Source organism: Epinephelus fuscoguttatus, linkage group LG4 (genome assembly GCF_011397635.1).
Source record: "Epinephelus fuscoguttatus linkage group LG4, E.fuscoguttatus.final_Chr_v1".
In the NCBI taxonomy this organism is placed as follows: domain Eukaryota; kingdom Metazoa; phylum Chordata; class Actinopteri; order Perciformes; family Serranidae; genus Epinephelus; species Epinephelus fuscoguttatus.
This window is the reverse complement of record NC_064755.1, coordinates 40,864,227-40,888,283: the sequence shown is the minus strand read 5'-3', so window position 1 is coordinate 40,888,283 and position 24,057 is coordinate 40,864,227. Positions and strand designations below refer to the sequence as shown.

General features: G+C 42.8%; 1 protein-coding gene across 5 annotated transcripts in view; it reads right to left on the bottom strand.

Moving 5' to 3' along the window:
- swap70b (switching B cell complex subunit SWAP70b) overlaps nt 1-24,057 on the bottom strand; it is a 50,503-nt gene that overhangs the window by 15,058 nt on the left and 11,388 nt on the right. For all 5 annotated transcript variants that reach the window (XR_007449195.1, XR_007449196.1, XR_007449197.1 and 2 more), the window contains exons 3-7: nt 19,116-19,289; nt 15,589-15,816; nt 13,350-13,496; nt 12,865-12,973; nt 11,335-11,516 (exon numbers count right to left, since the gene is read on the bottom strand). Coding sequence is in view for 1 of the 5 variants with exons in the window: in XM_049574687.1 (XP_049430644.1) it covers nt 11,335-11,516; nt 12,865-12,973; nt 13,350-13,496; nt 15,589-15,816; nt 19,116-19,289 (840 nt within the window). In the remaining 4 variants the exon portion in view is untranslated. The remainder of the gene's footprint in view (nt 1-11,334; nt 11,517-12,864; nt 12,974-13,349; nt 13,497-15,588; nt 15,817-19,115; nt 19,290-24,057) is intronic.

Here is a 24,057-nt window from a genome sequence, read left to right as displayed (position 1 = left end):
AAGGTAAGATACAGCAGCGCAGGACGAGTCTGTAGCATCTGATATCAAAACAAATATGTCACAGGAAAGAAAAAACTTTCCTATTTCAGTGATCTCAAAGTTTAAAAACCATCTCAAGCAGTCGTTCAAACTTTGTTGTGCAGTTGAGGAAATCTGACTGAATTTCACCTGCTGATGTTAAACCTCTCAACAGTGTTCATTAAATATGTGTGTAACAGGGTCAGTTATGCAGCAGCGATATGTGTAAAGGAAAATGTACATTGGTTGTTGTGTTATAATTACACAAAATCTGTGTAACCTTAAGTTTATTTTATTTATTTTAGTTAATACCTGACATGTTAGGCCTCCGAGTCAGTTATGTGGAACTTTAATTTGAGACTGTAACCCTACGTTTACTATACAGTGTGACACTGCCCTCTGTAGCTAGTGTCTCCGCGCCTTTTCCTCTTCCCTTTTGTTGCTGATCTCTGTGGGAGAGGTCAGAGGTTGGGAGAAATTTCTGTGTTTTAGCCTCTGTTATTTGCATTTAAAAGTTTACTGGCTAGCTTAAACTTGTTGTGAAGTGCTTACGATACACTACAACATATTTCTGTGTCATTTAATTTGTGTAGGGGCACGTTTTATGGAAGACAACGTTTCTGACCGGAGGATTTTGTATCTATGCTGCTTTCTGCTTCCATCAGATTAAATGGAGACTGCATCCAAAGATATCCACGTCTGAGTCTCTTCCTCAAACACAACGCACTCAACGCAGAGTCAGACACCACCGGTTACATGTGTACAAGAAAAATAGAACCTGAGACAGAAAACAGTGACAGACAGGCCGCCGTCCAACACTCAGTGGGTCTCATTCATGAAATGTGAGCAGAAGGAATTTGTGTGTAAACTGTTCGCAGATGGAAATTTACGTGCATGTCCGCATTCGTCAATATTTTAGTAGCTCCGATCTTTTCGTAGCTACTAACAAAATCTACTCCTGCTCCTGACCATTCGTAGTGCTTGTGTAAATTTAGTAAAGCACATAAATATTGCTTGTCACTATTGGAAATTACAATTTTAACTCATGTTGCGCTCTGTTATGGACACAATACACAGATGCCTTTGAAACACGTCATCTAAACATGACAAAATATTAAAAATATAACACATTTAGTTAAATTAGTTGGCAATTAGCAGGTTTAAGATCCAGATTAGGATCATGATTGTGAATTATCTATGTAAATCGACTCAATAGATTACACGTTCTTTCTACGTGTTGAATGATGATAATAAAAATATCCCTAAGGACAGCCGGATCACAGCCTCTTCGGCCTCGGTGCCTGGGTTCAGCAGGAGCAGCTGAAAGAATTATTTGAGACAACACGTGGTTTTTTGTTTTGTTTTGTTTTTTTGTGGCTTTTTGATCATTTGAATGAATAAATCTGATTTGAAAGATGTTTAATTTATGTTGTATTAAACAGAGCTTTAGGCTATTAAGATTCAAATAATTTGAGGACGATGCATACAAACTGCTGTAGGCTATATGTTATCCGTATCATTTGTTAAAATAAATGTTAAATAGCTCTACATTCCGACAGCCATCACTGATCTAGAGTTTATCCATTACGCATAAAACATCTCTGGTTTCCCGTTCCCACTTCATTCAAAGCCCCACAAATGAATCTTCTGTTTGTTTGGTGACCGCTGTATTTTTTGTGTGTGCTTATGCGTTTCTTTGCCTCCAGTTTCATATCAAACCATTTACGCTTCACCTCTGACATGGTTCTTTATACTACGGAGACAACATTAACAGCATCTGTTACCTCCCTCCAGGCCTTCGCTTTGCCTGTCCCTGTCACACCACTACTAACTGAAGAAAATAAAATGTTTTTTCTTAAGTCCACTTCACCCAAAATCATTTCAATCAATTCTTTTTTCTTTCTCTCTCTTTCTTTGTTTGTGCCATGACTGACAGGTCGACAGGATGCACCTACACCTCCTTATATGGTGGTCATTGGATATTCATGGGCGGGGATTTATGCTAATTGCTGATTACCGGGAGCGCACTGTCACTTTACAATGGATTGGCATTCATGATCATACACACGTGTTTACGATCAAATCTGAGTTTCCCACGCAATCCTGAATCCGGAGTAGGTTTTTAGTAGCGTAGGCTTTTATGTGCAAATCTACACACAGATTTACTCACTTTTCATGAATGAGACCCATTGTGTTTCCATGGTAACAGTGAAGTGGAGCTACAGTTCCAGCTTGACGAGGACATTTAACTGGACTACTGTCCTTGTCCCAGTATACAAGCACGGGAGGGGAATCCATTTATTGACCCAAGTATGTCCGACTCCTCTACGATAGGTGGAGATATGCCCCCTTTCAGCTTGTTAGTATTGGACCTTTTTCCTGTTGACCTTTTTTTTTTTTAAGATTTTTTTTTTGGGCATTTTGCCTTTAATGGACAGGACAGGTAAGCGTGAATGGGGGAGAGAGAGAAGGGGGGATGACATGCAGCAAAGGACCACAGGCTGGATTCGAACCCGGGCCGCTGCGGCAACAGCCTTGGACATGGGGCGCCTGCTCTACCACAAAGCCACCGACACCCCTCCTGTTGACCTTTTACGTCACAGACCAAACAGTGGACAAACAAGTTAGCTACGGTTAGCTCAGCCAGTGATCGTCTGTATTCATCATTCACAAAGAAAAACAGGAAGACCGAAAGGACGGATTCAAGATGCTAGTTAGCCAGTTAGCATATGAACAACAAACCTGATGTGAAATGAACTGTGCGCTAACAGTGCAGGACACTCCGCACACACTGGGACGCTCACACACAACCCAACACTGACCGACAGCCGACTCTTAGTTTGGTGTTTCAAGTCCTTTAGATTAAACATGTAAAGACCGAAGGTGTGAAAACAGCAGGAGCAGTGATGGAGAGTCCAGAGGCCCAAAACATTAAAATCATTTCCTCACACATGAACTGTTGATTATAAAAAAGGAACACGCTGTCTGATGAGACATGATGAGGTATAACAAGATGATGATAAAGAAATAATAAGTGATCTGATCAGTGTCTGTTGGCACAGTCATCATGAGCATCACTCCCTGGTCACTTTAAACTGGTCCTTTATTTGTTTCAATAAGATCAAAATCATTGATTACGTATCAGATATGTAGTGCTGCTGATTAATGAGGATCATGTGATGAATGAATGAATGAATGAATGAATAAGAGACAGTGTGAATAATCTGAGCTGTGAGTCAGTGAAGCTGCTGTGCTTCTGTTTCAGTCTTGTTACCAGCGTGGAGAAACGGAGCTTCCTCTTTAATGGCTGCACAAGTATTGATATGTAAATGAGTCATTAAGAGTATCTGTGTTTGTTTCTGGTCGACTGTGGGAGACGAGACGAGACAAGACGAGATGAGGCCTGAGAACCAAACGTGTCCAGCTCTGAAACAGCCTGACGTACTGTACATACACTCAGGGTCACTTTATTAGGGACACCTGTACAATCTGAGGCAACATATAATCACCCTTTACAAAGATAATAATGTTCAGACTGACGCTGTCAGAGAGGTGATCATTCACCTACAGTAGAAACTTCCTCTAATGAGCAACTCTGTCTGAGTCGTGTCGATCACTGTAACTGGATCTGTCTGAGTCATATCGATCACTATAACTGGATCTGTCTGAGTCGTATCGATCACTATAACTGGATCTGTCTGAGTCGTGTCGATCACTATAACTGGATCTGTCTGAGTCGTGTCGATCACTATAACTGGATCTGTCTGAGTCGTGTCGATCACTGTAACTGGATCTGTCTGAGTCGTATCGATCACTGTAACTGGATCTGTCTGAGTCGTGTCGATCACTATAACTGGATCTGTCTGAGTCGTGTCGATCACTATAACTGGATCTGTGAGTCGTATCGATCACTATAACTGGATCTGTCTGAGTCGTATCGATCACTATAACTGGATCTGTCTGAGTTGTGTCGATCACTATAACTGGATCTGTGAGTCGTATCGATCACTATAACTGGATCTGTCTGAGTCATATCGATCACTATAACTGGATCTGTCTGAGTCGTGTCGATCACTGTAACTGGATCTGTCTGAGTCGTATCGATCACTATAACTGGATCTGTCTGAGTCGTGTCGATCACTATAACTGGATCTGTCTGAGTCGTGTCGATCACTGTAACTGGATCTGTCTGAGTCGTATCGATCACTATAACTGGATCTGTGAGTCGTGTCGATCACTATAACTGGATCTGTCTGAGTCGTATCGGAACTATAACTGGATCCGTCTGAGTCGTGTCGATCGCTATAACTGGATCTGTCTGAGTCGTATCGATCACTATAACTGGATCTGTGAGTCGTGTCGATCACTATAACTGGATCCGTCTGAGTCGTATCGGAACTATAACTGGATCCGTCTGAGTCGTGTCGATCGCTATAACTGGATCTGTCTGAGTCGTATCGATCACTATAACTGGATCCGTCTGAGTCGTGTCAATCACTGTAACTGGATCTGTCTGAGTCGTATCGGAACTATAACTGGATCTGTCTGAGTCGTATTGGAACTATAACTGGATCTGTCTGAGTCGTATCGGAACTATAACTGGATCTGTCTGAGTCGTGTCGATCGCTATAACTGGATCTGTCTGAGTCGTATCGGAACTATAACTGGATCCGTCTGAGTTGTGTCAATCACTGTAACTGGATCTGTCTGAGTCGTATCGGAACTATAACTGGATCTGTCTGAGTCGTATCGGAACTATAACTGGATCTGTCTGAGTCGTATCAGAACTATAACTGGATCTGTCTGAGTCGTGTCGATCGCTATAACTGGATCTGTCTGAGTCGTATCGGAACTATAACTGGATCCGTCTGAGTTGTGTCGATCGCTATAACTGGATCCGTCTGAGTCGTGTCGATCGCTATAACTGGATCCGTCTGAGTCGTGTCGATCGCTATAACTGGATCCGTCTGAGTCGTGTCGATCACTGTAACTGGATCTGTCTGAGTCGTATTGGAACTATAACTGGATCTGTCTGAGTCGTGTCGATCACTGTAACTGGATCTGTCTGAGTCGTGTCGATCACTGTAACTGGATCCGTCTGAGTCGTGTCGATCACTGTAACTGGATCTGTCTGAGTCGTATTGGAACTATAACTGGATCTGTCTGAGTCGTATTGGAACTATAACTGGATCTGTCTGAGTCGTGTCGATCACTATAACTGGATCTGTCGGAGTCGTGTCGATCACTGTAACTGGATCTGTCTGAGTCGTATCGATCACTATAACTGGATCTGTCTGAGTCGTATCGGAACTATAACTGGATCTGTCTGAGTCGTGTCGATCGCTATAACTGGATCTGTCTGAGTCGTATCGGAACTATAACTGGATCTGTCTGAGTCGTGTCGATCACTATAACTGGATCTGTCTGAGTCGTATCGGAACTATAACTGGATCCGTCTGAGTCGTATCGGAACTATAACTGGATCCGTCTGAGTCGTATCGATCACTATAACTGGATCTGTCTGAGTCGTATCGGAACTATAACTGGATCCGTCTGAGTCGTGTCAATCACTATAACTGGATCTGTCTGAGTCGTATCGGAACTATAACTGGATCCGTCTGAGTCGTATCGGAACTATAACTGGATCCGTCTGAGTCGTATCGATCACTATAACTGGATCTGTCTGAGTCGTATCGGAACTATAACTGGATCTGTCTGAGTCGTGTCGATCACTATAACTGGATCTGTCTGAGTCGTATCGATCACTATAACTGGATCCGTCTGAGTCGTATCGGAACTATAACTGGATCCGTCTGAGTCGTGTCGATCGCTATAACTGGATCCGTCTGAGTCGTATCGATCGCTATAACTGGATCCGTCTGAGTTGTGTCGATCGCTATAACTGGATCCGTCTGAGTCGTATCGATCGCTATAACTGGATCCGTCTGAGTCGTGTCGATCGCTATAACTGGATCCGTCTGAGTCGTGTCGATCGCTATAACTGGATCTGTCTGAGTCGTATCGATCACTGTAACTGGATCTGTCTGAGACGTATCGGAACTATAACTGGATCCGTCTGAGTCGTGTCGATCGCTATAACTGGATCTGTCTGAGTCGTATCGATCACTGTAACTGGATCTGTCTGAGACGTATCGGAACTATAACTGGATCCGTCTGAGTCGTGTCGATCGCTATAACTGGATCCCTCTGAGTCGTGTCGATCGCTATAACTGGATCTGTCTGAGTCGTATCGATCACTGTAACTGGATCCGTCTGAGACGTATCGGAACTATAACTGGATCCGTCTGAGTCGTGTCGATCGCTATAACTGGATCTGTCTGAGTCGTGTCGATCACTATAACTGGATCTGTCTGAGTCGTATCGGAACTATAACTGGATCCGTCTGAGTCGTATCGGAACTATAACTGGATCCGTCTGAGTCGTATCGATCACTATAACTGGATCTGTCTGAGTCGTATCGGAACTATAACTGGATCCGTCTGAGTCGTGTCGATCACTATAACTGGATCTGTCTGAGTCGTATCGGAACTATAACTGGATCCGTCTGAGTCGTATCGGAACTATAACTGGATCCGTCTGAGTCGTATCGATCACTATAACTGGATCTGTCTGAGTCGTATCGGAACTATAACTGGATCTGTCTGAGTCGTGTCGATCACTATAACTGGATCTGTCTGAGTCGTATCGGAACTATAACTGGATCCGTCTGAGTCGTATCGGAACTATAACTGGATCCGTCTGAGTCGTGTCGATCGCTATAACTGGATCCGTCTGAGTCGTATCGATCGCTATAACTGGATCTGTCTGAGTTGTGTCGATCGCTATAACTGGATCCGTCTGAGTCGTATCGATCGCTATAACTGGATCCGTCTGAGTCGTGTCGATCGCTATAACTGGATCCGTCTGAGTCGTGTCGATCGCTATAACTGGATCTGTCTGAGTCGTATCGATCACTGTAACTGGATCTGTCTGAGACGTATCGGAACTATAACTGGATCCGTCTGAGTCGTGTCGATCGCTATAACTGGATCTGTCTGAGTCGTATCGATCACTGTAACTGGATCTGTCTGAGACGTATCGGAACTATAACTGGATCCGTCTGAGTCGTGTCGATCGCTATAACTGGATCCCTCTGAGTCGTGTCGATCGCTATAACTGGATCTGTCTGAGTCGTATCGATCACTGTAACTGGATCCGTCTGAGACGTATCGGAACTATAACTGGATCCGTCTGAGTCGTGTCGATCGCTATAACTGGATCTGTCTGAGTCGTGTCGATCGCTATAACTGGATCCGTCTGAGTCGTGTCGATTGCTATAACTGGATCCGTCTGAGTCGTGTCGATCGCTATAACTGGATCTGTCTGAGTCGTATCGATCACTGTAACTGGATCTGTCTGAGACGTATCGGAACTATAACTGGATCCGTCTGAGTCGTGTCGATCGCTATAACTGGATCCCTCTGAGTCGTGTCGATCGCTATAACTGGATCTGTCTGAGTCGTATCGATCACTGTAACTGGATCCGTCTGAGACGTATCGGAACTATAACTGGATCCGTCTGAGTCGTGTCGATCTCTATAACTGGATCTGTCTGAGTCATATCGGAACTATAACTGGATGATTATTACTATTATTGTCCGCCCATCCGTCCGTCCGTCTCTGACAGTCAGTGTGAACAGACAGAGGTGTGAGTCAGGTTGAGGGAGATTTACTGGAAGAACATGTTGAATGGAGACGACCGTTGTGTCCCCCCACCCGCTCCTCCTCCTTCCTCCCTCTTCCACATTCCTGTGTTTGTGCTCAGTCACAGATTATTCATCAGTCGGAGGCCTCAGGGGGCGGAGCTTAGCTCTGGTTGGTATTCATGAGCTGCTGCTGAGTTTCAGGAGACCCAGCAGAGTGTGAGGTGACCTACTTTAACTGTGTGTGTGTGTGTGTGTGTGTGTGTGTATTCAGCTCCTCAGATAATAGACTTCACTCTCGCTCTGTGACGTCGTCTCAGAGGAATGTTGTTGAATCAGCTCTGAGTCTTTGTGTTGTGATGACATCAGCAGGACTGACTGTACCTGCAGTGAGGATGATGATGATGATGATGATGATGATGATAACTGAACTATAAATATCTGTTTACAGTACCTCCTTTGAGGAAAACAGAGTTCCTTCCTCTGATGTTCAGGTTTAATGAGCTCAGTAGAAGATTTAATTCATGACATCACACAGCGGTGGAACAGAAAGAGATTTACTCGGATACAGTTTGGAAGTACTTTAACTTTACTTAGATATTTCTATTCAATGGTACTTTATATTTCTACTCTCAGATGTAAAGATTCTACTTCATACTACATTTATTTGAGTTTTAGTTTCTAGTTATTTTTCAGGTTCAGATTATTCCTACAAAATATAAGTAAACTAATATGTGATGATTATTATAGATGACTCAGCTCAGCAGGATATGAAGGAGTTAAATCAGCTCCACCTTCATCAGCTACAACGTCGAAGTGATGAACGCATTAATGCATCAATAATTATAATAAAATAACATCATCAGGGTTCCTTAAAAAGTCTGAAATACACTGAATTCATTGATCTAAAAAATAAGGTTTTTTTACATGGTGGAATCAAGCGTAGAGTGAAAAACACAAAATCACCAAGAAAATCCTCCATCACACGACGTACGTCCTCCGTCTGTTGGTGTTACTTTTCCTTCAGTTTTGGTTATCGTAAAATTGGTCTTAAATTTTATTGTGAGTGTCATTAAAAGTCTTACAAAGTCCTAAAATACTGAGACATGGGAGTAGAAGAGTTTCGTTTTTCTCTGATCTGAACTGATAACGTGATATATTTTCAAAAATCATTTATTGAATGCCTCCTACAATGACGTCACCACGTCAGAACAGATGAAGTGACACTCAGATTTTGTTTCAAGCGGAGATGTTCAGAGCAGATGATCCACCATCTGTCAGCTGTCAGTCCCTTGTTATAGTAAAATTGGTCTTAAATGTCTCAGTGACTGACATTAAACAAGTCCTAACAAGTCTTAACTCTGTGTTGCCTTCAGCTGGAGGAACCCTGATAAGAAATATCACTCTGCAACGAGTCAGTCTGTGTAAAGACGATTTTTAATTTCAGTATGTTGAAGTCTTTGTGAAACAGAAGTCAGAGCGTCTTCAGCTTCTGTGCTGCGACATATTTCCCAGTGAAACACAATATCTGAGCGATGTTCAGTAACAGGAGGGTTTGTTTAGAGCCAAATCCACCTTCACCAAGTCATCGACGGATTCCCTGTACCCTTCTCCTCCCAAGTCAAGAGCCTCAGCGTCATTCTGCACAGCACCCTCTCATTTACACCTCATATTCAAAACATCACCTTTAAGGATCGAGTCAGTGATAGCTAACAACAGTTAAGAGACAACAGAGATGTGTGGTGACTTTACTGTCCAGCTGAGGAAACTTCCTGATAAGACCAAAACAGACACTTTGTATCCAAACAGCCGAGTCGAGACGAACACATAGTCTGGAACATAACGTCCTTTTCACACTGCGACATGTCTGAGCTGCTTCTGAACACACAGGAAGTGTCTCAGCAGCTGGAGGCGGCTTTTGTGATGGTTTTTATGAGAATGAAACTTCTTTCAACTCTTTTCTACTCAGAGCAGAAAAGCGCCCCTCGTCATCTCTGCTTTTTCCCATTGTCCAATGGGATGATGTGAGAGGCGGGGCTTCTGTGGTGGCCATGACAACAAGTTTATAGTTGGTAAACAATGGAGGGGAAGCTGGTGGTAGTGGTTGCTGGATACCCAGAGCTATACGGCCTGATGACAGACAGCAGGTTGTCAAACTGCCCCTGAGTCATCCTAAAATCTATCTGTAAATGTCCATCATGGAGGAGAAGCTCCTGGACCAACTGGTGGTACTCCCCATGATCCAGCCTCTTTTTTGTCTTCTTCGTCCAGGTCACTTAATGTTTGATCTCAGACGGGGACTTCCTCTCCCGTTTAACTTTATTTTTTCATCGTCAGGTGGAGAAATTTCCTCGTTGGGAAATCCCTTCATTCACAGACAGATTCCAGTGAACTACTTCCTGGTTGGCTCTCAATTTTTCCTCTGGTGTTTCAGGTGCACAACGGTCACACCTACTGTACAGTGATGTCTGCAGGTAACATTTGGCTTTATTACTTCCTATTTATGTGTTGTTGTTTTTTTCTTCTTTTTTTGTCTCTCAGCAGGAGCTCAGTCACATCACACACACACACACACACACACACACACACACACACACACACACACACACACACACACACACACACACTCTGTCCCACTCACTGACTGAACAGGTCTGTTGTTTCACTGAGCTGTTTGTTAGAAAGAATCTGGTGATATGACACATGTTATGTTTTGTTTATTGTGATACCGTATATTGCTTTTTTTAAAATCAGATTTTGCTTGAAAACTTTGCTCCTCTGTCTCAGTAACAAATAAAATAAAAGTGCTGCAGGATTTTTTAGAGAAACTAATTTAAAAAATGTAAAAAACTGAAAATCGATTTGGTTTTAGGGCATCAATCCAGAACCACTAACATGATATTCTCAAGTGTGTATATATATATTTACAACTCTATTTCTCGTTGCTGTTCCAGCTGTCTGCATGTCTGCCTGCCTGCCCGTCTGTCTGTCCGGGTTGTTTTGGAGTTGGATCTTTTTTGAGCTTCTTCTCTTTCTGCATGTGTTTTAGTCTCTTTCTTTTACTGATTACTGTAATTTTATTATGTTGATCTGTTCACATAACATCTGTTGCCTGTCCGTCTCTCCTCAGTGTCTCCTCTGAGGTTTTTTGGGGGAGTTTTTCCTGATCAGCTATGAGGGTTTAAAGGACAGAGGGAGGTCGTACGCTGTAAAGCTTCTGATGCAAACTGTGATTTGTGAAATTGGGCTTCATTCATTAAATTTAATTCTTTCATCTAAAGTCTATTTCACAGTTTAATAATGAGAAGAAGTTCTACGACTGATTCACATCTTCTGTTTTTGAGCCCAAATAAAAATGAGATGCACGTTACATCATCGTGCAGAGGTTCAGATCTCTGAATGTCAGACTGGACGGAGGAGAATCTGTTTGACGTGCACACCTGGTTCACACTGCAGGTTCGGTCTTCATCATCATTTCATTACGACTCCTCCTCATGTCACAGAAACACTTCCACACTGAGCTATTTTAAATTTCAGGATACTACAAAGAGGAAGTGATGAAGCAGCAGACGTTTCCTGATTCACAGTTTAATGTGTTTGTTTCTGTTCTCACCTTCCGCATGTTCTCCAGCTCCTGTTGTTTGGCCTCGTTAGCCGTCTGCAGCTCGCTCATCCTCAGCTCCAGCTCCTCCTGCTCAGCTTGCTGCTTCAGACGCAGCTCCCGGCGCTTCTGTCGAGCCTCGCGGTGCGGCGCTGGCCGACCCTGACGCAGCAGGTTCACACAGGTCTGAATGGCTGAGAGCGAAAAACACATTCAGAGCATGTCTGTGGGCACATGTGCACCAAACTAAACTGCAGTTAGAGAGATAATCAGTGAAGCTCTGGATTAATGATCATTAATGATGACAGGATGCAGGAAAACACAAAAAACTTGTCAGCAGTGGCTCCTGTATCAGAGCTGAGGTGATTATTGATTAATAAATTGATTATTGATAGATTAGTGATTAGTCAACCGACAGAATTGCAGAGTGTTTTAATAATCAACTTGTTTTCATGTAAAAATGCAAAATATTCTCAACGTCTTTGTCACATGTGATTTTAAATTAAACATTTTGGGTTTCACAGTGTTGATCAGACAAAACAACATGAAGACATGAACTTGTGTTCTGCATATGAAGTGCATATTTCACTATTTTCTGACATTTGATAAAACACGATTAATTTAAAATAATCTGCATATTTGCTAATGATGAAAATAATTGTGAGTTAAAGCTCTGCTTTGTCTCTTCAGAGGAAGAAAAACCTGAACTTTAATTTCTAATGAACCTCTTTGTCAAACCTGCAGCTGACCTGAGAGCTTCAAAGCTTCGATTACTCAACAACATTTATGTTTTTAGTTTCTCTCAGACATTTAAACTGAGAAATAGTTTTGTGACTCTGACTCGCTCTTGTCTAACGTCAGTTAAATGCCGTGCAGCTCCACTGAAGCTGCAGACAGTTTGATCCCATGTGACATGTGACATGTGACAGGCTGCATACACGCTAACAAGATATCGAAAACTTTAAGTGTCTGAAACAGTTTCAAAATTTGTGATATGACGCCCAGAATTTGAGTTCCTGCTACACCAAAGGAAACACGTCTCACAGATGAGCTCTGAAAATCACCTGAAAACTGTCGGTAAATCTGCCATCTGGACAAGTTTTATTTTTTCTAGCTGCTACGGCTAAAGTTACTGCGACCTGCATGCTAACAAAGTTTGAGACGTTATTTTAGGTGCATCGACTGACATCCTCGTCTGTCATTTAGCTCCACCCCCGACCAAAGCTGCAATTAATCGCAGATATTTCTCACTGAAGCTTCGATGCCCAAAAATAGGTGTTTGGGACAACCCTACATTAAGTCTATAAGAATGATAACACGTTTAATGTAGGGCTATTTAAACACGATTTAATGTCTCACTGAGATAAAATGTATTTTGTCTCATCAGCAGATTTTACAGAGAAAACTAAACATTAACCATCAAAAAAAAAAAAAAAAAAAGGTCAGGTGCCCATGATGGAGGAGTATGGAGGAAATAGGACACATTATGAGTCACATGTTGAAGCAGCCACAGATTTATCACTGCGTATTATCACCACTCACCCTGGATCCACTCCTGCTTCTTCTTCTTGTCCGACGCACTGATTTCAAAGCTTTTATGTGACGACTTGATGAGAAAGAGACATTTCTTTCCTTCTTTGTCCTGAAGCGGCTGCACAGGAAAACAACAGATAGAAAACATGAGCGAACATGAAAAGTACACGACAATATTCAGATGGTTAATCAGCATGTCTTGCAACAACATAATGTCAACTCCAGGCTCGCCATCAGTCACCACCCTGATCGGACCCTAATAAACAATTAATGATTACACCTGGTCAGCTGACGTCATATCATCACGTCTCTGTACTGTGTGAACACGTATGATCTGACCGACACGTCATGAACATCAAGCTCAGATCTGTGTGTCAGTTACAGGTGATACTGCTGATGTTTTCTACACTCTGGTCTCAGATATCAGATCAGCCTGAGGATGAGGAGGGTGACAGACAGGAGGAAGAGATTGATAAACAGCAGCAGGTTCTTGCCTCCACGCTGCAGTTTCCATCCAATAAGATATCTCCTTTCTTCTCAGCCAGGTCCTCGCCCACGTAGTAAGATATGGAGTTTGGCTTCAGCAGGAACCAGCGCTCCGTCCAGTTCTTCCTCTTGTGACCTTTCTTCATCATGTAGCCCTGCAGGCAGGAGGAGGAGGAGGAGGAGGAGGAGAATCAGGGTGATTTAAACAAAACAGCTGCTCTGAACATTAACTCTCATTATATAATGATCTTTTTCAGACTCAAATTATATAAATGATATTAAATATTAACCCTTTGTGTTATTTGTTCTGCTCACTTTGACGATGATATTTATGTCTGTGTCTACACGGCCGCAGTCACACATTCACTCCACTGTTTCACATGAAAACATGCAGACGTGCCACACACACCACAAACTCCCACTTCCTTTTTTTATATATACTGCATGTTTGCAGAGGGCTGTTTGTGCTCAACTGTTTATTAACACTTATTAAAACACTTTTACATTTTATATCTCCCAAAATAATTTAATGCCTCACTAACTGACTCGACTAAACGAAACTTCCTGCTCGTCACAGTCAGACACAACACGGAGCTTTGACGTTTTAGCAACATTTAAACACATCAGGCTGGTTTCATGTTCTGTTTTTTTATGGTCAATAAATCATGAAAAGACCAAAATAAACAACGTGTTGGTCCGTCAGTTAACTCTCTCCAGCTTCCTGTCTGTGACGTTCAGCCCGTTGGTTCCCACTGAGGACAGATCTTTAAAAACAGCTCATGAACAGTTTCATTTTTTGTTTTTAGGAATAAATAATTTCTGTACTTTTTAGCAGGCGTCACTCAAACAGGAGGAAACAGTGAGTTTGTTGTGGACTATTTTCAGCTGCGGATTAATCTACATTTGGTGCTGTAGTGATTTGGTGTCAGCAGGACGGTGCATGTGGGAATGAGTCAGAATAATGTGTGAAGGAACATCAGGGATACATCGATCAGACTGTTTAGTCCTGATACAGATACCTGGAATTCATCTGAGTTCTGATCTGATACCAGTGTTTGATTAATAATCTGTATGCTTCACTGTGTGGAAGTGACATCACTTCCTGTGTAAGGAAACATCAGGCTGGACTTCAAACACTTGTTAGTGGTCCTGGTCATTTCATAGATTTGTAGAAGAATCAAGAGCCACACCAGATTCTCCTTTAACTGAAGTTTCAGACAGAAATGATTCAGTAACATCAGAACACTGAGGATCAGATGAAACAGGAACCTTCTCATACATCCACAGACTGTTTGTTATCATGTGATCCAAACTTCCACACCTGAACCAGATCCTTCCACTGATGAAGACCATGAGATGTGGTTGAAAGCTCTGGAAGAAGTCGATCAGTGAACCTTGTTTGCCGATTATTTTGTTTCCATCTATGTTAAATCAAAAGCAACATTTATACTGAGATTATCATGCCGTTACGCTGCCTCGCCGATCTGTGTTAAAGGTACAATCGCGGAATGAACGAGTCGTCTCGTCTCTGAGCCGCAAACAGAGACAGTAACAACACCCAAATAAGGTCTGTGTAAAACGGACAGCCGGCAGGATGAGCGATTTAAAAAGCAGCAGTTAGCAGCTAACGCAAAGAAGAAGAACAGCAGCTGTTAGCAGTTAGCAGCTGACTCAAAAAAGAAGAACAGTAGCTGTTAGCAGTTAGCAGCTAACTCAAAGAACAGCAGCTGTTAGCAGTTAGCAGCTGACTCAAAAAAGAAGAACAGCAGCTGTTAGCAGTAAGCAGCTAACTCAAACAGTGAGGTCCAGGAGCTTCTTACCCTCCGAGCAGAGGACGAGATCAGCCGCCATATAACAGGGACGCTAACTGATTGTTAATGACATGTGATGTCATTGTTAATGTTTATAAAGAGCTGCTGACATGTATGTTTTATGTCACACTAGAGGATGATGCTGTTGTGTTACATGTCACGCCTCTTTTGATCCTGTGATGTCGTCATGCTGTCTGACATCACACACTGGAGCCACATGATGCTGCTGTTTGGCTCTGCATAGGTAGTGTAAGGACGGGACGCTGTAGTGGCTCTATGGCGCCATCTCTGAGTAAGAACCACAGACTGGTTTCAGTCATGTATCTGCTCTGGAACGAGCTGTGTAAGCTCTGCAGCTGTAGTTAATCAGAGGATGGAGCTCACTGATCGTTCCCTGACAGATGCTGTGTCATGATGACTCTGTGCAGGTTCCCACCTGTTTGAGCACGTCCATGATGAGCTCCTGGTAGACCTCGTTGATGCCCATGGAGAGCGTCTGGCGGTCCATGCCTTTACTGAAGTGACCCGAGCCCACCAAGCTGATGAGCTCCCAGGCGTTCAGACTCTGCTGCTTTGAGTTCAGCTGCAGCTTGTAGTCCTCGAAACGCTCCTCCACCCAGCTGCCCCCCATCGCCTCCGTCAACTTACGCAGGAAGTACTCAATCTGTGCTCAGATACAGACAACAAACACACACACATACAGTCAGAAGAATAACAAAGAGATTTGCATCAACTGTTTTTTGTTATAACTGTTCATTTAAACTGAAGATAAGTGTCTGTGTGTTTTATCTCCATGAGCTGATTAAACATAAATCTAAACGTCTTCCTGTGATTCAGCTCTGATGTTTGTTACACACAATAAATCCTCCAGTGTTTGTAAAAGAACAGGAAGCTGGAAACTTCCTGTTCTGCTGTTGAGCAACAAACGTTTTTTAACTGGTCAGTTGGTGAAGAACTCCGAACCCTGAACCCTGAACACTGAACCCTGAACATTGAACATTGAACACTGAACCCTGAACATTGAACCCTGAACACTGAACCCTGAACACTGAACCCTGAACATTGAACATTTAACATTGAACACTGAACCCTGAACATTGAACCCTGAACACTGAACCCTGAACATTGAACATTGAACATTGAACACTGAACCCTGAACACTGAACCCTGAACACTGAGCCCTGAACATTGAACATTGAACCCTGAACACTGAACCCTGAACATTGAACACTGAACCCTGAACATTGAACCCTGAACATTGAACATTGAACACTGAACACTAAACCCTGAACATTGAACACTGAACCCTGAACATTGAACCTTGAACACTGAACCCTGAACACTGAACCCTGAACATTGAACACTGAACCCTGAACATTGAACCCTGAACATTGAACACTGAACCCTGAACACTGAACCCTGAACATTGAACATTGAACCCTGAACACTGAACCCTGAACACTAAACAGTGAGGTACCTCCTGTACCAACAGTACGACTCAAACCCATCTCAGAGTTTGTGTCTGTTGATCTATATTCATCCTGAATGAACAAAAGACATTTACATGAGTCAACAGAGAAGCAGGAAGTCACTTTGATTCTATTAAAAACATTTACATTCATAACTTCCCAAATTCTGATGAGTACCCAACTGATTCAGAGGAAATACCTTTTCAGTGTGAAGATCTTACAGACTGTTACTGCTGAAAATAAATGGCATGTTACGCTGCAAGTATACAAGTCAGTACCCAGTTAATAGTGGCTCAATCAGGACCCTTAAATATGGAACAAAAATCTGTTTTCCTGCTTAAAAAACTGACTCCAGATCAGACTTTCTGAATATAATCTGAATATTGAAGTGTTTGGAGCTTCAGTGGTCTCTCAGCAGCATTAATAACAAAGTTGTATAGAAAACAATAATCGTCTTGTCTCAGTTTGGACCGAGGATCAAACTACTGAACGCTGACGTCACATTCTGTGGCTCGTTTACTTTCTTATCACATACTGCTGAATCTAAAATCAAGAAGCTTTTATTAACCACAGTTTTACTCTTGTAAAGTTCCTCATTTAACACAAACGTGTCAAGCTGCTGGAAATTAAACAAAACAGAGGAACAACATGTTTATACAGTGTCGTGTAAAGGTTTGGGCCCAGCTGGTCAAAATTTCATTCATTGTGAGTTTGAAGAAAGGTATTCACACATCCACCTGTCTCAGGTGTGTTGGAAAATATCACCTGAGTCTTTGAACATAAAATCTCACACACTGCTCAGCTTCATAATTTATTGGTAACGCTAATGTTTTGGTGCGACTGGACCTTCATCAAGAGTGTTGAAGAGTGTTCAACACTCAAGTACTAAAGTCAGAAGATGAGCTGATCTCTAAAAGACATGACGTTAAAGATGAAACATGGTTTTTAATCAAGATCAGTGTTTTATTTTAGTTTTTACCATTTTATAGTCAAAAAAAAATTTAAAGTTGCACCGTCCAGGTTTGGACACCCCGAGACATCTGTGCTGTGAGACAACTTTTCCCAGAGTCTCAGACCTTAATGTGCACGTTCACAGTCATCGTTAGGAAAGGACAGGTGACGCACATTTCAAAGCTTTATAAATCCTCTGGGTCTTTCTCAAAGTCAAGGAAGGATCCTTTAACAGCTGAATTTTAAGGACGTTACGTCATCAAATCCCACCTAAGGACTGCTCCAATGACAAAGACCCTTCAAATTCTACCGAAGAGAATCCTTCACTCAGAGGATTTTCAAGGATGCATGTGTGGATCCTCAGCAGGTATAAAATCAAGTTTTTATCAGACATTTACAAGTTTCAGCAAAATGCCGCCTACCTACTTTTGTTCATACAGAATGCACTTTTTTCGGGGCAATGGGGGGCGTGAGCAAGTAACAAAACGTGTAGCTCAGCATGTGACGTAAACAGTGACGTGGGAGGGAAGCCGCGGCTGGTCAGTCCTTCGGCAATTCTCTCGTAAGTCCTTCACCGTCCCCGTCACCTGACGGTTAATGGTCTCTTCGTTTGCGAGGACAAGGAGGGTGCGCAATTCTTTGTCTCCCCAGTTGCTCATCTTTACAGTGTCTGTCAGGTTTGTGTTTCCCTCTTGCTACTAGCTGCTCGCTAATTCCTGCTATCAGCTGTTTCCTGTTTATCCACCGCTAGTGGGTCACGCGTGCAGTGTCATCAACAGGTCCTCCCACAAGTCTTCAGCAGCCCCTCCCGTTGTGGAAGGCCGCCTCGGTCTTTTTAAACTAAAAGGGTTCCGCCAATATGTCTACCCTACGAGGCGGAAAATTGGGCACCTCAGATCAACTCGCCAATCCGTCTCTGTGTGTCTAAACGCTCGCAGCTTGCCGGCAAAACGGCCCAACATTCACCGAAAATCTGGCAGTGTAAAAGGGGCTAAAGGGACACCTGTCCACCTGTTACAGACGGGGGTGGATGGATGATGCTCCAGTGACATGGGGAACATTTCACAGGTAGATGAGCACCGATCATGCAGGGGCGCAAACTTTGGCTTCAGGCCATTTTTATTTTTTTTGTTATTTTGAGATTGTAAAAAATGAAATTAAAAAGTCTAATCTTGATTAAAACATTGAAGAAATGTTTCATCATTGACTACATATATTTTGGAGATCAGTTCATCTTCGACTCACTGAACTACTCACAGTAAACAAACTTTGACCAGGAGGCCTGAAACTTTTACATGACGCTGTTTTCACAAACTGAAGAACAGTAAAGTATTCATATAAAACAATGAAGCACTAGTGTGGTGTTGTGATGAGATGTAACAGAGTATAACTATAAAGTGGCATGAAAAGAAAACACTCCAAATGTGTACTTCAGTGCAGTACCTGAGTAAATGTACTTAGTTACATCCCAGCACTGCAGAAGAGTCTGATACCAGCTTGTCCTGATGATACCGTCTCCTTGAACGTCTCCTTTGACACTCACCTCCTCAGTGACGATGGTCAGCGGGTATCTGTCCTCAGACAGGAAGTTGAAGATGCACCAGATCTTGAAGGCGTCGTCGTTGGAGATGAGCAGCTTGCTTTGATCCAGGTTCTTCCTCGAGGACAACGTCCAGCACATTTTGTTGAAGTCCTGACGGTCGAAGTTACCTGTCACCTGAGAAGAGGCAGAGCACAACATCATCATCAGCAGCAGCAGCAGCAGCAGGAGCAGCAGCAGCAGGAGCAGCTCAGGTGAGTCTGTCTGTTTTTCTTTGAAGCTTCTCAGTTTGTAGAGAAACCGTCCAACAGGCAGAAGACACAGATAAAACAGTTTCCCTCAGTAACACATGTACGTCAGAGGGTCCAAACCTTTTTAAATCTTGTCCCTTTATACTAAAGCACTTTCATACTTTTATAAGTTGTTTATTTCACTTTCATTTAACCTTCTGAAGAGTTTTCAGAGACCTGAGGAGGAAACGCTGTTCGGTATTTAACCATAAAAAACTGAGAAGAGACAAGTCTTAAACAGTTGTTGTTGTCCTGATTCTCAGTTTGAGAGTCGCCGCTCAAAGAGGAGGATAGAAAACAACACAAAACTTTTTCTGTGCCTTCACACTGGCAAAGCTGCAGCTGGAGGAATCATGTTTTGGGTTGTTCATCTGTCTCATTCTCGTGAACGTGTATCTCATTAACAACTTGAATTTCTTCAAATTTGACACAAACGTCCACGTGGACTCGTGAATAAACCCACAAAACATGTTTTTGTCCATAACTGAAGAATTCATGCACTAATTCTGACCAAACTTGACACAAATGTCTAACAGGATAAAATAACGAAGGTCAAAAGGTCAAAGGTCAGCTTGCCTGTGACATCGTCATGTTTTAACGTCATATCTGCGGAGCAGAAGGGGAGACATTTGGTCAGATACTGAACTGAAACTGTGCAGATCTGTGAAGCATCCATGTTTCAGAGTTTGAAGCTTCTTTGCAGTAACGTCCATATTTAAAGAATTGTCCTCCATCATGGCTTCTTCATATGAGTCTGAACAGACGTGGATGTAAACTGTAACCTGACTGGTTGGAGGGACGACTGCGAGGTGGTTACTCTAGTTTCTTTTTAAATTAGAGGTTTCAACTTTCTAATGAGTCTCCTTTAACAGAAGGTTTATAAGTCATAACTAATGACTTTATCAATAAAACTAAATAATCATCTCAGTCTTTATCCATGAGTTATGAGCTTATCAAAAGAACAACTTTTGGGTCACCAGGTTGTAAACTAGAATTACTGCCCTGTGGTTGTACCTGTGTGCAGTTTGAGCAGTGTGAACACAGCAGGCAGCGAAGCTGTAAAAATAAAAGTGTCCAGTGATACTGACATTAGACTGTTACACACAGAATAAACAGCTGGAGGTGTGACATGACCACAGTCCACATGATATAGAGATATTCATACATGTGTAATATTACCAGATCGAAAGGATAAACAGCAGCAGGGTTTTTACTAAACAGCGTATTGAAATGATAAACTGTGATCAAAGTCGTGTGTATTAGAACGTGGTGTCAGATAATACTTTATTTACTGTTGGTAAATATGTGAAACACATGAGAGAGAAGAAACAGGAGGAAAATAAATAAAGGTCTGAAGTCTTCATCTCATCCTGAACACACAGTGTCTGACTTGACACACCGAGCCAACAGTGAACACCACACACACACAGTTTTTATAAATGCTGATGGTGTATTCTCCCTGTGTGTGACGACATGAATACTGTCAGAACAAATGTGAAAAGAAAAAAACTTCTCTTTGAGGAAACTAAAAATCTGCCCAGGGTTCAGATTCCAGAGCAGGCCGAGAGGAGAGCTCTTGAAAAAGGTACAATGGGCGCGGTGGAGGGGAAATGTTCTCCTCGAGCCGCTGAACAGGAGCGTCTCCATGGAGACCGCTGGCAGGACGACTGTGCAGTGGTGTGTGGATGAGAAGCACATCTCGTCCTGCTGGCAGTCGTACCCTCGTACAAAAAAACCCAAAAACTAAAAACAGCTCCCAGCGCTCGACCACGTGAGCATGACGTGCACGTGAAGTGAACATGAAGTGAACCCTGAAAGCCAACTCAGTCTTTCTTTATTAGAAGAAACATTGCGGTCGGTACAGGTGTGGTTTCAGTCAGCGGTGCAGAACCTAGTTTCATAACTACACACACACACACACACACACACTACAGTACCATAGTAACATCTCATATAGTAACAACTGAAACTGACACACATACAGTCAGGTATATGAGCAGTGAGAGCTAATAGTTAATCTCAGAGCTGGGTGGCACTGAGTTGATCAGATCAACTCGTATCACAGTTTATTCCACGTGAGACATATAAAATGACTTTATCAGGAACATCAAGTGTAAATGGTCTTGTCATTTGTTTTTATATCACAGCTTCAAACCACCACTATTTTGTGACCATGGAGCACCAGTGTGATTCACAAATATTAATATATAACCTGTAGAGCTGTTAGTTTTCAGCTCACAGTGAATAAATCATCCATGTTTAATAGCACCGCTGTCACCTTGAGTTTAACAACAGTTTGAGCAGGTGTGGTGTTTTTGTTCCTATGAGGCTTCAAATAGCAACTCACAGTCACATTTGTGACCACGGAGCACCAGTGTGATTCACAAATATTAATATGTTAGCTGTAGAGCTGTTCGTTTGTTTCCAGCTCACAGTGAATAAATCATCATGTCTAAAGGCGCCGCAGTAAAAGTTTAACTTTGTGCTGACTGCTAACAGCTAACTGTTGACAGGAAGCGTCAATTCACAACAAAACGTCAACAGTTCTGGTCCGAAGCGAACCAGGTAACTTTATTATAACAGTGCTTTATTATGAATGGGACAAAATGACAATCTGAAAACCACCAGTCACGACTGTCGCTGGCGCGGACATATAAAAACATTTGTAGAGACCGTTTCAAATATGACAACATTAACATTTTAAATGGGTCCATGTTTCCTGTTGGACTGTCGGTTAACGCCGTCACTGACGTAGAAACTGTAAAATCTGGGGCGTCGGTGCCTTGGTGGATGGAGCAGGGCTGTTGCCGCAGCGGCCCGGGTTCGACTCCGGCCTGTGGCCCTTTGCTTCGTGTCGTCCCCTCTCTCTCTCCCCCTTTCACACTCGGCTTTCCTATCGATTAAAGGCAAAAATGCCCCAAAAATATCTAACAAAAAAAAGAAAAGAAACTGTAAAATCTTTTATCCTTTCCTTGGTATCTGACAGGAGGTAAACACGGACCAAAGCTGTTGCCATAGCGACAGAATAGCAATGAAACAGTCTGTAGGGACGAACAAAAACTGACCTCAGGCGAGTAGATCTCCCAACTGCGCGAGTGAAATAAACCATGAACATTAACCCTGTAATAACATGACGATCACAGAGTCTGTTTATCAGAGTTTCCTGAGAGCTGACGCTGTGACATCACATCAACATAAAGCTCGGAGCTGTGACATCACATCAACATAAAGCTCGGAGCTGTGACATCATGATGAAGCTGAACATCCTGAATTCTCTCACAGCTGTTTTATTATTCTGTGTTTTCTGAGAGAGACATTGAGCTCGAGTGAACTTTTCTAAAAGCTCCACAGGATCTGATGTAACTCTCTATTGTGTTAGTTTAAGAGCCAGCGCCTGTGTGTGTGTGTGTGTGTGTGTGTGTGTGTGTGTGTTTCTCCATCCAAACATCCCTCAAACAGCTCCACTGTGAGCTGTGACAAGTTTTTAATAGAATTTAATTTTATATACTTTATTAATCCCTGACCTATACATGCACTAAGTGGAGCGATATCAGAGTGAGGGGGCTGCCCATGACAGGCGCCCTGGGCGGTTGGGGGGGTTTGGTACCTTGCTCAGGGGCACCTCGACAGTGCCCAGGAGGTGAGCTGGCACCTCTCCAGCCACCAGTCCACGCTCCATATTTGGTCCAGACGGGGACTTGAACAGGCGACCCTCCGGTTCCCAACCCAAGTCCCTATGGACCTTCAGTTATTCATCAGCAGCTCAAACATACTTTATCTTTATATACAGCACTTTATCCATAAATATCAGTAAATCCAGAGAACAGTCTGACTGTGTTCAGGTTTGGTTCAACATCACTGAACATTAAAAACCTCGTACAGTCCGATCAGATCCTCTAACACGATTTCAACAAACCTGAACATTATCACCTTCATGAAGGAGGACTGATGGAGGCTGTTGGATCAGCTGCTCGTCGTCTCCTTTGCTCTGAATCAGGGACTCATGTTGGTTGGTATTCTCACGGCGGCATTTACAAGAGGACCAGATCAAATGCCTTGTGTGAGAAAGCTGCTCTTGATTGCTCAGAATTTCCATGTGGGAAAAATCCAGGAAGTAAAGCAAACGTTGAAGAAGAGTACACTTGCAAGATAAATGTGACACTTTCTAATGTCACAATGGAGGGACAACTACGCAGGTTGATTTTAGCGCTGCTCATCGTGGACTATATTGCTGTCATTGTTCATTTTAGTCAAACCATACAGTTTGAAAACGAGGCGCGGCTCCAACTAGAAAACAATGTTTTGATGCATTGGATGTGCTGAATGTGCATATTAAGGCAGTACAGGAGGAGGTGCACATTAATAATCCTCCAGGACTGTAACATGCTCATGTTTAACCCAAACAATGTGTCATGTGACTGCAGTTGCTTCACATGTCAGCAGTGAGGTTTGTTCTTTGTGTCACGCTGCTCATGTTTGTCTTTGTGGCTCGCTGGGTCACGCTGTGGTGTTTCTCTCCCTCCATCCCTCCATCTCTCCCTCCATCTCTCCATCACCCCCTCCATCTCTCCATCTCTCTCTGCACTGAAACAATGGAAGCCTTGTCGGTGCCCCCTCCCTCCCCCCCGCCACATGTTCATTAGGATTCAGGATCT